Genomic DNA, 16,412 nt, shown 5'->3' on the forward strand with positions numbered 1-16,412 from the left:
ATCCTTCCAGGCTCAGCTCCCTCATGTCAAAGTCCACGCCTACTTTGCTCCCGTCACCCCACCGACAGCAGTGGCAGGAAGTGGACAGCGACTGTGCAGGTGCTGTGTCATTCTCTGACAGCAGCTGCCTGGGCCCAAGGGGTGATGAGGCATCCTTTCCTCTAGAAGACCTGAGTCTTCCTGACCGACTCCACCATCACCCAATCTGTTGATTCTCCATTGGGAAAGGCATTTACAGGTAAAAGACTTCTGTATGGATTGCAGTTACTCTGGTGATAGTTTTCACCTTTATTCTGCTGTGAAACAATCAAATCAAAGCCTTGTGTCAGTTAACACGTGACAAGTGGTCTCAATGCAGCTAGGACCATGCCAGAAACCTGGATCTCTTAAGAGATTGGTACCTACCTAGGTACAAAAGTTCTACCCTTGGCATACTCAGCATTCCTCAAAAAGACCATCATCAGTGTTAGCACAAACTGAGCAGAAAAAATAAGCTGTTGATTTTCTACCTGATACTTAAGCCAGTGGCCTACTTTAATTCACAATTCCATTTTGATTAGCAGGACTTTTCCACTTTGAAGATAAAATAGCAACTTTATCAAAGTGACTGTACTGCAAATTCATAATGCCTGATAGTTTTATATGTAGAGACTTATGTGGAAGGCATGTTAATAGGTTTCCATGAGACACCAAAGAAAAGAGGACTCTATACTGGGTGGAGCAGGGTCTTCACCTTTTTGTTTCTGTCAACTTGTCATATACACCTCCAGGGACCAAAAACAAAAGCAGCTCGGAGTCTGTGTTGCCTGATTGGAAAGTAGAAGCTCTGGTGTATGCTACAGCACATAACGCATTTTTATTAAAGGAAAAAAGCTAATTATGTCCATGCCTCTCATAAAACTGGGGGGAACCTTAAAGAGAAAGAACTAAGGCTTAAGTTATCTGTAGTATAATCAATTAGAAGTAATGAATGGATGCATGTAAAATGGATGTGATTTTTTTTCAAGCTTATTTTGAAATCTTAAAAATCAGGTTACACCATAGCTACTCAAAAGTTTTACACACTTAAAACTCAGATCAGTAAGTGTTGGTACCTTTTAGACTCATAAAATTGAATAAACCATTGCAATGCTTTAAAAAAAATTAAGTCAGAGGGTTTTATTGCTATGATTTTATGGCAGACACATCCAAGCAAAACCATTTTCCAAATGCAGACCTTCCTGATGTTATCTGAAATCTGATAAAATGACCCTACTCTCTGCTGTGGTTTATTCTTGCTCCATGCTGTCCATATTTATGATCTTTATTAAGAACCTATCACCACCTTCATTGTAAACTTAGGTGTTCATGGTGGCTGGCCCTTCCGAACAACCACTCCCCCAAACTGAAGGGCCAGAGCTCATGAGAAACTTAAAAGTGAAACGGCAAAAGCAAGATGTGTTCCCATGACTACCAATACCTTTATCAGGCAGTTTTAGAAGAAGTATTTTTAAGGATATATTATGTCAGCTGCATTCTAGGAAGAGAAGCAGATTATATATATATATATATATATATATATATAAAATTTCCCCATAAATGGACTTAGCACGATTATCAGAGTAAGCATTAAAGTCATTTTATTGCCTTATGATATATTCCAGTATTCCTTGGTCTAAAAATTGTGTGGATACCATAGCAGTTACTTAAATATACATTTATACCCACTGCTGTGGAGGAGATGGGGGAGGAGGACTGATGCAGGAAGCAGCTTCAATAAATGAGCATATAACAGACTTGCTTCAGTGATTATGAATTAGTTTCTATTAAAAAAAATTACCTTAAGGCCAGCCACGGTGGTTCATGCCCATAATCCCAGCACTTGGGGAGGCCAAGGCGGGTGGATCACCTGAGGTCAGGAGTTAGTTCGAGACCAGCCTGGCCAACACAGTAAAACCCCATCTCTACTGAAAATACAAAAATTAGCTGGGCGTGGTGCTGGGCACCTGTAATCTCAGCTACTTGGGAGGCTGAAGCAGGAGAAATGCTGGAACCCAGGAGGCGGAGGTGGCAGTGAGCCGAGATTGTGCCATTGCACTCCAGCCCAGGAGACAACAACAGTGAGAGAGACTCCATCATCTCAAAACAAACAAAAACAAAAAAAATTAAACAACAAACAAACAACCAGAGCCTTCTATACATGCTTGATTTCTTTTGAGCCAGGATACAACCTATCAATCAATCAATCAATCAATCATCAGTCACAGCTATTGGACTTGATGCTCAATGATCCATGGCCTCATTTACAAAACAAGAGAACCTCTTGTAAGAAAATCAGGTTTGCTGGCCGGGCACGGTGGCTCACGCCTGTAATCCCAGCACTTTGGGAGGCAGAGGCGGGCGGATCACGAGATCAGGAGATCAAGACCATCCTGGCTAACAAACACAGTGAAACCCCATCTCTACTAAAAATACAAAAAAAATTAGCCGTGCGTAGTGGCGGGCGCCTGTAGTCCCAGCTATTCTGGAGGCTAAGGCAGAAGAATGGCATGAACCCGGGAGGCGGAGCTTGCAGTGAGCCGAGATTGCGCCACTGCACTCCAGCCTGGGCGACAGAGCCAGACTCCGTCTCAAAAAAAAAAAAAAAAGGAAATCAGGTTTGCTTCCTTTTAAAGTCTGGAATAGTTTAGTTAGTTCGTTAGTTAATGGAATAACATATCCTCCATTGCATCAGCTTTCAGAAAATAAACTGAAAAGGAAAAAACTATGAGCCTAACCTCTTACTACATTTAGACTGGCTCAGAATACACACAGGGAAACTCCTTGATTCTATGACACGAAGAAGTGACAGTAGCAGGAACTGGGATTTTAAATGAGAGACACATTTGCAAAACAATCAGAAAACATTTATTATACTGAAATGTGTACATCCTACTATTAAAAAAACAAAGTAACAAATTTGCTGGTGCCAAAATTTATTTAGCCTGTTTCACTGGGACAAACTCACGTTCAATGCCACTCAGTATAATTTCAAGTCTGATAAGCGTCTTAAGTATTTTTACCCCGCTTCTAAAACCTGATGAGGAATTCAAAATAAGCACACAGCATTAAATGACATTTATTGTTCCATAAATCTTGAGACCCAAAAAGGAATGCTAAATAGACAAGCAAAACTTTTAAAACAAACGAGATAAACTCACTTCTTTCCCCCAGTGACTGGTACAGAAAACACGTGGTCACACAAAAGCAAAGGGAAAAAGTCAGAAAGGAAAACTCTCTGCCTATAGGATCTATAGGAGTTACAGATATTTTCAAATCAATGATGAAAATAGATCGTGCTTCTTTGTAGCAAATAATTAACCCCCTTTATGAATAAAACATAAAATTTTATGTTTTATGAAAAACATAAATTTTATGTTTTATGAAAAATAAAACATAAATTTTATGTTTTATGAAAAATAAAACATAAAACCACTGAAGTAGTTTGTCTTCTGGGAGAGATTTCAAACTCAAAATTACTCATTCCCTATTTTTTGCCTGAATACAATGAGGATCAAATAGTACATTCAAATCAGGACACCTGGGTATATGGACAGAGATATCCTACAATTAAAATGGAATAGAAGTTAAAAAAAAAAAATTCAGTCCCCTACACCACAGGCCTCAAACATGCTTGCTGATGGATTCTGGGAAGGTTTTGGATGAAGGACGGAGATATGGGAGGAAAGTAAGAAAACAGTGGTTTCCCTTTGAAAAGTATGCTAGCAGACAAGCATTTGGTTTTATGAAAGAGGCACTCTTATAGAGAAAGAAGCTATTATGTGGTGTATAAAAAGCCCCTAAATCATCACCAGAATGTCTATCCATGATTGTACTAAAGCTCAGTATTTGAGAGGCTTAAGGGATTTGTATGGTACATTTTAGTGTTTGATTGATAACATCTAGTGTTTCCACAAAAAAATTCATCTTGTTCATAATGAAGATCCCTTAACACCTAGTCAGAAGCTATCAACAATAATACTTTCTCCCCCTACTTGGGTCACCTATTTCCAATGTCTGGGGTAGGGCTTTAAAAATGTTTAATAGGATGGTGGGGGTGGGGGGTTAGGGTGGGGGTGGTCAGAGATGGAGGGAGAGAGGGAAGAAAACGGGAGAAAAACCACGAGTTTAAAAGGCAAGGAATCTCCAAAAATGAAAACCAGAAACTAAAATGCTAAAAATGGAGGCAGAAGCAAAAAAGTTTTTCAATAAATCTGTGACAAAGCCAAAACACAAAAGTCTTTGTACCTATTAGGATTTACACTGATCCTCTCACCAAGGTACTCCTGATAATGCAGTTTGCTTCAAGCCCATCTTCCTGGCTTGGATCTTCTCCAATCTGGCATGATCATATCAAACGTACACCCTCAGACATGATTTCTTCCAAGAAGGTGCCGAGCCTCTTACCTGACCACCAACGGCCACATCAGCACAACACAACTCTCCGCATACAGATTCACTGCTGGCCCCACAACAGCACTGTCCCCCATCTCCTCTCCAGGTCAGCATAAGGTTCAGGCAATAAAAGCCAAACTGGCACAGAAAGGTAAATGCCCACAGTAAGTTTCTACATTCATTTCCAAACCGCATACAGTGTAAAAAGACAGCAAAGGCTGCTTCTAGGAACTGTATTTACTGGCCTCTGCCAGAGCAGCAGGCAGCTATGCCTGCACCGTGGCCTCCAGAGCTGGATGCATGCTGTGCCGATGTGTTCACTCTCATGAGGATGCTTGGCTATGGCAGTGACAGTGAGGAGATTCACCTCTCATACAGCTCATTAGAAAGGTCATCTTGTGTTTTCAATATGAAACATTTCATATGGTAAAATCCAATCCCAAGACTTCTTGGATTCAGTCTTCACACACTTTTAAGCGTGACTATTTGGTACTGAATACAGTTCAGTCTATATAAGACATCACTTCAAAATTATGTGGATGCCATCACTATTTTCAGCTGCAGAAAAAGGAAAGACAGTATTTCTTCAGTCAGGCTTAGGAAATTAAGCCTATTAAATGGAAAACTCCCTGCCAACTACAACCTCCTTTCCCAGTAACAGAGGTTACCTTTAAATGATTCTAGAGAAACAAGCAGATTAACTTGCTCTAACTCCTCTTCCCCCAAAAAACTTCATGTACACATTCCCTTTTTAGACATTCTGCGAAGCCTGGCCCACTATCAACGCCCCATTCCAACACTGTCTGCCAGTTCTGGGGGTAGGGGGACATCTATCAAGACACACAATAATAGTGCTGTCCACAAGGGGAGCAAGAGCTAGAAGGAGAACAGGTGAAATATACTGTGTCAGGGCAGACGACCTGAGGGAGTAAATGCAAATGTGTACATCTACCTTTTCCAGAAAAATTTCTGAGCTACTCAGAGATTTCAAACATTTTAAAAATGTATCATTCCTTTTGCCTAGTGTTTCTCAGTAAATAGTGAGAAGCAATATAGGCATTCATAAAAAAATGATTTTTCTCATGACAACAGTTTAAAAAAAAAACAGTAAATTGAGATTAGAGGGGAGATCCTATGATTTCTAATACCAAAAAATGTCTGCTGGTTTCACAAAACAAAACTATGCAATTATAGTATATGTCTTCTTTTTCAGACAATGCCAGTTATGCAAGGTAAAAACTGTACTGCTGTGAAAACAAAAGACTGAGAAGGGTACTAGGCTAAAGATGTTTCTGAAAGAGTGAACCAGTTCAGAGTTAAAACTCAGCCTTGCAGGTAACCTGATGGCATACGCAACATGTGAGGCGCAAAATAAAATCAGTATTTCAGTAGTTTGGGGACACCTGACACACATGACATCTCCCTCTTCTAGGGGCAGCTTTTGTGCTAAGACCAGATTTGGATCTTAGCTCACCTGACTTTTAAAACAGTCTATGAATGTATGATCTCTTCTCAAATAATTTTACATTTAGGAATCCCTCCTCTTTAATGCTGGAGCCACCTAAGCCTGGTCCTGGCTCTTTTCATATTCTCTCCCTAAATGACCTTAACAACTTCTACAGCTTTGAGTCACTGTTGATATGCTGAAGGCTTCCAAATTTACATCTCAAGCCCAGGCCTCTTCTCTGAGCCCCAGACTGGTAATAGTCAACTGCCTACTTGACATTTCTACATATCCAAAATCAAACTCTTGGTTGATTTATCCCAACCATACTTACCTCTTCAATGAGATCACCATCTGCCCAGTTACTTTCCACAGAAAACCAGGTGTCAGAACTATTCCTCCCTCAAAAGTGGAGCCCACTGGGACCCTGTCTATAAACCTGTAAGATACCATCACCTTTCACCTGGATATCTCCTGCCTCGTTTTGCCACCTTCTCATCTGTCTCCACAGAGTTGTGAAAGTGAAAGAAAAATCTAGTCACATTACTACTCCTTTGTTTAAACAACTTCAGTGACAACCCAGTGCATTTCAAGTAAATCCGAACTACCATCATCATCCGGTCCCTGCATGCCAGACCCGGCCTCCTGCTTTGATTTGCCCTGATCCGCTCACCCTCACACACTGCATGGCACCTACATGGCCCACTGCCAGGCTTTCCAAGAAGCCAGGTGTTTTCTTTGCACACAGCCCGTTGCCTGGGGATGCTAATCCAATGGCCAGCTCCTGCTGCTTCTCATTCTTCAAGTCTCAGGATTAATGACACCTCCTCAGAGAAGCCTTGCCTTACAGTTTCATATTCCCCTCAACCCAGATCTCCCTTATCCATAAGTACCCCACACTTTCCTGTTCCTTCATGGAACTTAACATATTGGGAATTTTGTGTATCTCTTGGCCAATTTTGGTCTGCTTTCCCCAATAGGAGTTTCATGGGTTCTGTTTTATTCAATAGATCCACTGAGCGACAGAAGCACAGTGTCTGACACAAAGTGCTCAGTAAGATGTTGGCTGAATGAATTGAGATTTTTTTTTCCAGTCATCTAGAAAGACTGACTCCTCTTCCTTATATGCTAATTTCTTTCTGTTACAACCACTAGAAATATTCTCATTTATCAAACTTTCTTCTTAAAATGAGTAAAGCAATCATTTTAAAGAATAAACACGAGAGGCACACACCATCTCTCATGATTCCAGCATTTTAAGACACACACACATGCAAAGTACCTTTTACTGTGGAGAATAAAAAACAACTCTCATCTTGAAAATTCTGAACCATCTAGAAGGATAAAGTAAATGCGTAAGTACAATTAAGATCCAACTGTCGTTTCTTAAAATGATTTTAAAACAGTAAATATTCTTCTCAAACAAACACAGGACTCAATGGCCAAAACGGTAATTCATGAAGGCAGTGTGAGGCAGCAAAGATGCACACGTGCTGCACTGCCTTGTGTTCACTATGCCTGTCCATAATGGTCCCTAAGAGACCTGGTCAGTCACCCATGTGACCCACAGGGGCACATTCCCTGCCGGCTCCAGTGGATGATGACTCGAACAAAAATTGCATAAAGTGCTCTTCTATTATTACTTGCCACCAATCACTAGGGGAAAAATTATATATCTTACATGTTTTTTTTAAATTAGTCATCAAATAATAGACAAAAGGAAAACACATCCAGTGACTCACCTCATAAAAAGGGCCAAAGCCTGCCACTATCCCTAGAGTGCCCCAGTGATTGGCTGCATCCTAAAGGGCTGGGGGGAGGCTAAGCCAGTTTTCCTTGGCTTGTATTCCATATTATCACTAGGATGCCTGAAACTCTTGGTTATAAGTTCTTCCAAAGTGATTCCCAACTCTCTGAAAATGATTCTCATAAGTATTTTCAAAAGAGGTCACAGAATTTTTCTACAGTTCTACAATTACATGTATAAAAGTAAATACCAGTCTGAAAAGGAAAAACAAATGATTTGATTTACCTGATCACTAACAAGAATGTGAATACCAGTGGGACCCTGTCTGTAAACCTGATTAATTTGGTGGAGAGGGATATTAAACACCAGCGCAAGTTTTCGAGCAACTTCTGAGGCAATCATTTCTTCCAAGTAGATTGCATGATAAACTGAAATTTAAAAAAAAAAGAAAGAAAGAAAAGCATTTTAACAGTAATCTCTGATCTGTTTTCTGCCTGATCTGTAGGATCTGTACGAAGGTCACACCTTTCAAAGTACCAAAAAAGTAAAAAAAACATTTTAAACGGGAATAAACTATTTCTTTCCCCCATCTTACTACCTTGAAATCTTGAACTACCAATCTAAAACGTAAGAATACATTATTTATATCCACAAATATAATTTAATAAACATTAACAGAAATCCCTGGACAAAAAGATTTGAGGTTTGAATTTTTCTTCATATTTTTATTCAATGAATAGTTTCATGTATTCAAAATTTAAAAACAGGAATTGGCTGCAAATGGACATGGGGGATCTTCTTGAAATAATGGAACTCAAACTGAATTTTGACAATGGCTGCCAAACTCTCTAAATTTGCTAAAATACCATTATATACTTACAATGGGAGGACTTTATGGTATGTAAATTATGCCTGAAGAAAGCTGTTTTTAAAAATAATATATACTTCATGTATTTCTAGCAATACACAAAAAGAACCCTAAAAGAGTCATAGTTCTTTTTGTTTATTTTTTTGAGACAGTGTCCTTTTTTGTTGCCCAGGCTGGAGTGCAGTGACACAATCACAGCTCACTGTAGCCTCTGCCTCCAAGGCTCAAGCAATCCTCCCACCTCAGCCTCCTAAGTAGCTGGGACTACGGTGCGGGCACACGCCACCACGCCTGGCTAATTTTTATTATTATTATTATTATTATTTGTAGAGACAGGGTTTCACCATGTTGCCCAAGCTGTCTCAAACTCCTGGGCTCACGCAGTCTGCCCAGTTAGGCCTCCCAAAGTGCTGGGATTACAGGCATGAGCCAGCACGCCCAGTTAAGCATTATAGTTTTTGATCCAGTAATCCTACTACTAGGAATTTATCCTAAGGAATAAAAGCTATCTGTATATGCCCCTCCCCCACAAAAAATTTTAAATAAAAGATACTATATGAAAAGCTAATATAAACAATGAAGTGTGATGCTTCCTTACAGAAAGCCCCAGCCACATTCCATCCAGTGTTCTGCATTTTTGCTACACAGAACTTATCAGCAGACATCTGCACAGTGCACATCTGTAGTGAGTCTCACTCTTGTAGGTCCTGCTCAATTACTGATTAAAGCCAGACATGGATCAGGAATATCATTACTGAGAACTTTGCTTCCCCAAACAAGGGGTTTGTAAGTATAGAAACCCAGAATTTTCCATTACATAAAAGAAGTTGGAACTAAAATTACAGTAAGAATATAGAAATGATCTAGAGCAGGGGTCACCAAACCACAGCCCATATGGGCCAATTCCTGCCCTCCACTTGTTTTTTTTTTTTTTTAAATAAAGTTTTACTGGAACAGCCTTATCTACAATTTACATATTGTCTATGGCTATTTTAGCACTACAATCACAGAGTTGAATGTGAGAGATCCTATGTATGATCTAAAGAGATGGAAATATTTACTACCTGACCTTTTACAGAAAAAGTTTGCTGATTATGGGAAAATATCCAATATTTCCCCCATATCCCTCCACAAACACTCATGTTTGAGGATACACCTGCCAAAATATTATAATATTGGCCATATCTAAGTGATGTATAAGCTCTTAATGATACATGGAGATCTCCTTTAAATTTTTATCCTTTAAGAATTTGTATAGTTAATCTCAAAATTCAGAGCTTTTGAAGTCAAAATAATACCAAATAGAAAAGTTAACAGTAGTGATGCTATGCTTCCAATTTTTCAGTAAAATTCAAACCACAAAACATTTTTCAGAGCTCTACCTATTCTTAGGGCAAATAACTGCATCTCTGAATGCCATTAACACATCTTTTTTTTTTTTAAAGTTCTGAGCATGTTGCCTTTGTTCTACTTCAGAGTATGGAAAGAAGGAAATATTACCATATATCCATACAATAAATGAGAAAATATCTGCCTTTTAAAATGCTTGCTTTTTTTAAGGGCCATATTTAGAGGTGAGAAGAGGGAGAGGCCAAGATTATCTCTGTCCTAATCCAGCACTATACCGTACAATTAAACGCTCAGGATGAGAAGCCCTCCCAAGATAACGTACTGGGTAGTATTATTTACAATGACATAAAAACACGGCACCAGACTCGCTACACAAGGTGCACAATGCTGGCCGAACACTTGTCAGTGACAAGTCCACACACTTAGGACTATTACATGCAGGCACTGTTGCACATATGTTATGCTTTAAGAGTTTTCCCCATACCTAGTCAGGAAAATTGAAAAAAAAAAAGAAAAAGAAACAGGAAAGAAAAACCCTCCTGCTTTTTTGTTAAGCTGCCAGTGTTACATTCATCATTTCAGTAAATCTGACCAAAAAAACAAAAAAAGCCAGAACTCAATGCATTCAAGCTAGTTTTTCCACTTGTTAGATATTTCTGGCATGAAGGGCCACATGAAAAACAGACCCATAGTGTGGCTGCAATAACTCAGAAAGAATGCCAGTTTCCTCTTCTCCCAAGGACTTGACCCTAGAGCTGCCACCTCTCATTGCTGTCAAGGCTCCCACATGAGCAACTTGGCATTCCTAACACAGCAAGAGTTCTCCAAAGCCTGCTCAATCAAGTCCTTTCCATTTCTGACAGTCTCAGAAGTGACAGAATTGAGATGCCCTCCATACCTACCATAGGGTGCCCCACTGCCATTCTCGCTTGCACTGCTTGCAGCTTGCTGCTGCCCTTGCAGCACTGTGCTGCCTGGCTGCTCCCGGCAGACATAGATGGTTAAACGGGGTCTAACCGACCTGCAATCAGAAGATGCCACTGATGAGCCTGGGAGAGAAAGCTGCCTTACACATGTACAAATATGACAACTACAGGAATCTAAGTTCTATTTCCTTATGAGAACTTTATAATGTTATTTCGTTTTACAAAGTAATTTACTAATAAAAATATAAAAACCACACACCTCACACCAACTATCACAGGTGGTCTAATATGATGATCCAGACTCTAAACCATTGAGATGGTCTGTCAGATGCTGGTAAATTTAAGTTTCAAGATTAAGTCAGCAAATTAAAAATCAGTAAGATTCAATTTTAATGGAATTCTCACACCACAAGTATAGAAAGAGCAATGATAGCAAATGGTTCTTACAAGCCAGCACAATTTACAGTTTGTCATTTTAATTCACAATTAGTTTACATTTTTAATAACTGTTTAGTAATAGTCATGACCTTGAAAACCATAGATTCTGTATAGCTCACCTAAATTAGAAGTTTTGTTTTCTTGGCAACAAACCCAGTCGTCTTCAAGAAATCAGTACTGCCCATGTGCATTTCTACCAGTCTTACAGTCTACCTCTGCCCTCATCAGTGCCTGCATCATATCTGGGCCTGCCCTGAAGGTGTACACAAAACAGTCTTCTTGTGAGCACAATGCTGCCAATGCTCGATGGCGCACACAGGCACACACGCCAACCTAGCGTGGAAACACATTCTGCCCAAATTCCCCACGCGAAGAAAGGTACATTCTTATTTCAAGCAAAACAGTTCACAATATTTTACCTTGACTTCAGTGAATTATAGAGCCGAATTCCATCGGCTGCACCACAAATTTGAACTAAATCCTCCTTTGTCAGTTTTAATAAGTCGGCACCTAGAGAAGAGCAAAAATATTTTTCTCAAATAAATGGAAAAAGAACAGAACTGCTTTACAGGCATCTGTCTTCATGCAGTCCAATGTCCTTCAAAATAATCAGATATCCTGAATACACACATACACATGAACAATACAAGAAGACAAACAGACACCTGTCCTTCAGAGCCAAGGAAAATGCTGGCTTTTCCATGTCCTGTATCAAGAAGGAGCTTAGAAGTCCTGAGGCTGATGAATCAAATCAATGAGAGCAGGGCCTAAAGAACTCTTCCCGATATAGGATTTCACTCATCTACCTTATTTAGTGACTGGGTTGTGGCTATGTGAAGAAACATGATTCTAACCCACCCCACAGAAACAAACCCTGAGATCACCCGGGCCAGTCAATCTTTAATTTTACAAAAAAAGGAAATGGAAGTCCAGAGTTTGTGGGACTTGCCTAAAGTCTGTAAGAGTTGGTAGCCGAACTAGGACTGGGCCTCTTTATACTGAAACGTGCAATGTAAAGTCAAACATGTTAAATTCTATAACATAAACAACTCTGTCACAGCAGCCAATTTTAACAGAAGAATGGCAGAGAATCACACATTATACCCTAAGATTTCCCCCAAGCACATCCTACTTATGATGTCATTTACAAGTGTAAATGTCTCTCTATACAGGTTTCCTATAGCACCACCTAGAGAAGCAGTGTTTGACACTTTTAAAAATTCTATCTGAACACTCCCTTCGCTTACCATACAAGAGAAAAAACTTACATTTAAGTATAAAAAAGCCATACCTGAGTACATACACACCATGAACTACTACTCAGTATTTCAAGCATAAATGATATGGCATCTAGGATTTGCTTTGAAATACAACAGAAGGCAGGAGAGGAAATAGTGGAGAGCAAGACTGACCAAATGCTGGTAGTTTTTGAAGGTAGGAGATGGCTGCATGGGAGTTCATCATATTCTCTCTACTTTTTAATGTCTGAACGTATCCATAATCTTTTGTTTTATTCTCTAACAGCCAGGGTACAGTTTATTGGGGGAATTAAGATGAACTTTGGGATGAAGGCTTGACTTCCATATGATAAATAGCCACTTACATATGTAGAAGATAATGGAGTCATCTTTCTATTTTTTAAAGGCTCAAATGCAATAGCCTACTAAATTTCTAGTCTGTAAAACAAATAAAGATCAGAGAAGCACATCTCCCATGAGACATGAGCATTAACAGAGTCATTTTATAAAGTCAGGTAAGCAAAGAGGCTCTCTTTCATCTCTCTACTAGGGCTTACTACATGCACCTCACAGTTGTGACCAGAGAGTACTGTGTATGTGTGTGCACACCCTTAACCCATACAGAGAACTGGACAGATAACTGCAATGTACAACCCTTCCTGAAATGTGAATGCCCACAAGGATCAGAGCAAGAAGACTCACTATCCTCCTCACCGTGCTGTCAGTGCTGTGACTCAGGAGATGTGCCCAAAGGGTACCATGGCTAGCTCCTCGCCCACTTTCTTGGAAGAAGCCCCCAGGATAAGGAAAAGGCAGAAGGCCATGCCATGTGATCACTGCTCACAGCGAAAGGGATTAAAACTCACCAGACAGAAACATGGATCTGCCTGATGTAACAGGAGTAACGTGGGGCCTCCTTCAGTTCCAAATGTCAGCACTTTTTCTATGTGCTATGCTTTTCATCTGCCTTCCATACAACAGTGCAAGACAAACCCCAGCTCCCTGACCCTGAAATTTTACAATTTCTAGTTTTTCACACATAAAAGGCTTTACTTAATCATATAAAAATGTAGTCCCCAGCTAGCAAATGACTTCCATCGGGAACTTTAAAGAGACAAAGAAGTACACGGGGAATAACTACTCATTGCACAAACATTACAATACGTGGCATAGTAAGAAACCATGTTCTTTGCAAAATCAAGCTTTTCTTCAGGCTGAGTGTGTGCACACACAAGTTCTGTCCTCTTAAAGGGATTCACAAAGTTGTGTTTTAATGGCCCTACTGCACTGCAGGTGAAGGAAAGCTAACTACCACTTTACTGTGATCCAGCACTTCTCAGGATGTTTGGCCAGGCCATGTTACTAGGTGGTCATGTTGGAAAAGAGTCCCAGAGCCAAATATATTTGGGAAATGCTACCTCTGCCCCACCTGTCATTATCTATTACTGTCCCTCTAAACAGGTTTCCTATAGCACTACCTGGAGAAGCAGTGCTTGATACCTTTTAAAATTCCTTCTTCACATTCCCTTAGCTTACTGTGCAAGAAAAAAAACTTACACATAAGTATATAAAAACTGTAATTGAGTACACTCAGACTATGAAACACTACTTAGCAATAAAAAGGATTAAACTACTGATAAACACAACAACTTAGGTGGCCGTTATGCTAGTGAAAAAAAGCCAATCTCAAAAGGCTATATACTATATGATTGCATTTATATAACATTCTCAAAATGACAAAATTATAGACAGAATATAAAGTGGTTGCCAAGGATTAGGGATGGTGGGGGAAGGGTGTGGGTGTGACTCCAAAGGGGTAGCAGGAGGGAGATCCTTGTAGTGATGGCACAATTCTGTTATCTTAATTGTGGTGGTGGTTACAAATATCTATACCATAACATACATTGTGCCAATGTCAGTTTCCTGGTTTTGCTATTGTACTATAATTATGTGAGAAATGGAGTGAAGAGTACACCGAAACATCACTGTACTAGCTCTGTAACTTACTGTAAAACAAAAATTATTTCAAAATAAAGTTAAAATGAAAAAAATAATGTAAAACTATATACACCTACACACAAATGAGGACACGTAAGTCTGGTAAAACTGCTGACTGAACCAATGTCAACTGCCTGGCTTCAATAGCATATAATAAAAATACAAGATATTCCTATTGGGGGATAGATATAAAGAACTTCTCTGTACATTTTTCTTTGCAACTTCCTATCGATAGTTATTTCAAAATTTTAAAAATATAAAGTTAATAAAAGCACAGAAACAAAAACAAAACATTCTCATGCACAGATACACACACACATACACATACCTGAAAAATTAGAGAACAGTCTTGTGTAGGAAGAGAATCTGTTTTTGAGCAGCCATTGCTGTGTTTCCTGGATCGTAGCTGAAGGCTGAATTTGCTATTAACAATGAAAATGAACATAAATAAAAGGAACCATTCAGACTTAGAACATTTAAACAAAACACAGAAAGCCTCGGAGTCTGAAGTAAAAAACACCCAAAAAGAGCATGAGTCTGACTCCAGCAACCCAAATAATGATGCAGGCCCTTGTCAGAAACTTAAACATGATACACAATGGGATGCTATTCAGCCATAAAAAAAGAGAAAAATCATGCCGCTGCTAATGAAATCACCTTTTGCAGCAACATGGACAACATGAACATTTCATTGTCTTAAGTGAAATAAGCCAGGCACAGAAAGACTTATATTCTCACTTATATGTGGGAACTAAAAAAATTTGAACACACGAAGGTAGAGAGTGGAAAAATAGGTAACAGAGACCGGGAAGAATGGGTGAGGGATAAGAGAGAGGATAAGAAGAACTGGATTAAAGGGTACAAACAAACATACAATAAAACAGAAGGAATAAATTCAGTATTTCATAGCAGAGTAGGATGACTATACCTAAAAAAATGTACTCTACTCAGGTGATGGACACCCTAAATATCCTGACTCGATTACCACACATGTAACAAAACTTCTCACCTACTCCATACATTTGCACAAAAACCAAAACTTTAAAATGTAGGACCCTGAAAGCATCAGATAGTTTTAGGAGAAAGATACTTACTTCACCAGAGGCCTGTGAAGCTCCATCTCCCTGATGATTTGGGGAAGAAGAATTACTGGGGAGAAAGAAGAAGGAAATGATGATTTTTATAATACATATATGTTTTAATCAAGGCATTAAAAGCTGTTGCATTGTAACTATGCAAATTTCAAGTAAGGCAACAGTGGGAGACAGCTATGAAAGTCTGCAACAAAATGCAAGCGCAACAGCTTAGGGTGCAGACGTGATGACGAAATTAAGACACAGAAGACTGTGTCTTAATTTGTGCCTTCTTCATCTGTACTAGTAAGAAATTCAAGTTTTGTGAAACAAAAGGGCTTCCCCAATTATCTTCAGGGATGCCAAGGAAAATGAAGGATACACATTAATTTTTAAAAGTTAGGGGAAAAAATATGAAACATCAAATTAGATAAATAGTTGAAAATAATTGCAAAAAAAAATGAGCTACAAGAAATAGTACAATGATCCTAAGCAAAAATATAAAATGATACTCCTTTAAGTAATACATATATCCAAGATTGATGAGGGTGAATTTCAAGAGAACAAAAGAAATTAACTTGTACCACTATCCTTGTGCTTCTAAGTAAAATGAAATGAAAAACAGCTCCACAGGGAATAGGGCTACCTTCTGGCTCTTGAGCACCGACTCCTTTCTTAGCCCCCGTGACTCAATTGCTTAGGTTTATTATCTTGATTATTTATATCCTTTCTACCCATAAGAACTTAAGCTCCTTCAGGTGGGGGTCTGTCTGTTTGGTCACTAATGTATCAGAACACTTAGAACAGTGCTGGGAACACAATAAGTTCTCCAGTCTACTAGTGAGTACATAAACTTACAGCTCACCTTTAAAGCCATAATCATTTTCTAAGATTATTCAGACCGGACTGACTAGGAA

General features: G+C 39.2%; 2 protein-coding genes across 8 annotated transcripts in view; one reads left to right on the plus strand and one right to left on the minus strand.

The window, feature by feature from the left end:
* The window catches only part of FBXL2 (F-box and leucine rich repeat protein 2), a 130,673-nt gene that overhangs the window by 107,719 nt on the left and 6,542 nt on the right, over positions 1–16,412 (plus strand). For 2 of the 3 annotated variants that reach the window (XM_004033815.4, XM_031009230.3), the window contains one exon: positions 11–1,143. In XM_004033815.4, the coding sequence (XP_004033863.1) occupies positions 11–118 (108 nt within the window). In that variant the 3' untranslated portion in view covers positions 119–1,143. Of the gene's footprint in view, positions 1–10; positions 1,144–16,412 lie in introns of those variants that run through there. The other variant, XM_055383688.2, reaches the window with a different exon arrangement.
* Positions 2,864–16,412, minus strand: part of UBP1 (upstream binding protein 1) — a 52,048-nt gene continuing 38,499 nt past the window's right edge. For 2 of the 5 annotated variants that reach the window (XM_019024125.4, XM_019024126.4), the window contains 7 exons: positions 15,517–15,571; positions 14,751–14,844; positions 11,606–11,696; positions 10,725–10,843; positions 7,890–8,032; positions 7,140–7,191; positions 2,864–4,971 (listed from right to left, as the gene is read on the minus strand). In XM_019024125.4, the coding sequence (XP_018879670.3) occupies positions 4,934–4,971; positions 7,140–7,191; positions 7,890–8,032; positions 10,725–10,843; positions 11,606–11,696; positions 14,751–14,844; positions 15,517–15,571 (592 nt within the window). In that variant the 3' untranslated portion in view covers positions 2,864–4,933. The other 3 variants (XR_008678663.2, XR_010132782.1, XM_019024127.4) reach the window with 3 other exon arrangements.

The sequence above is a fragment of the Gorilla gorilla genome, chromosome 2 (genome assembly GCF_029281585.2).
Source record: "Gorilla gorilla gorilla isolate KB3781 chromosome 2, NHGRI_mGorGor1-v2.1_pri, whole genome shotgun sequence".
Taxonomy (NCBI): Eukaryota; Metazoa; Chordata; class Mammalia; order Primates; family Hominidae; genus Gorilla; species Gorilla gorilla.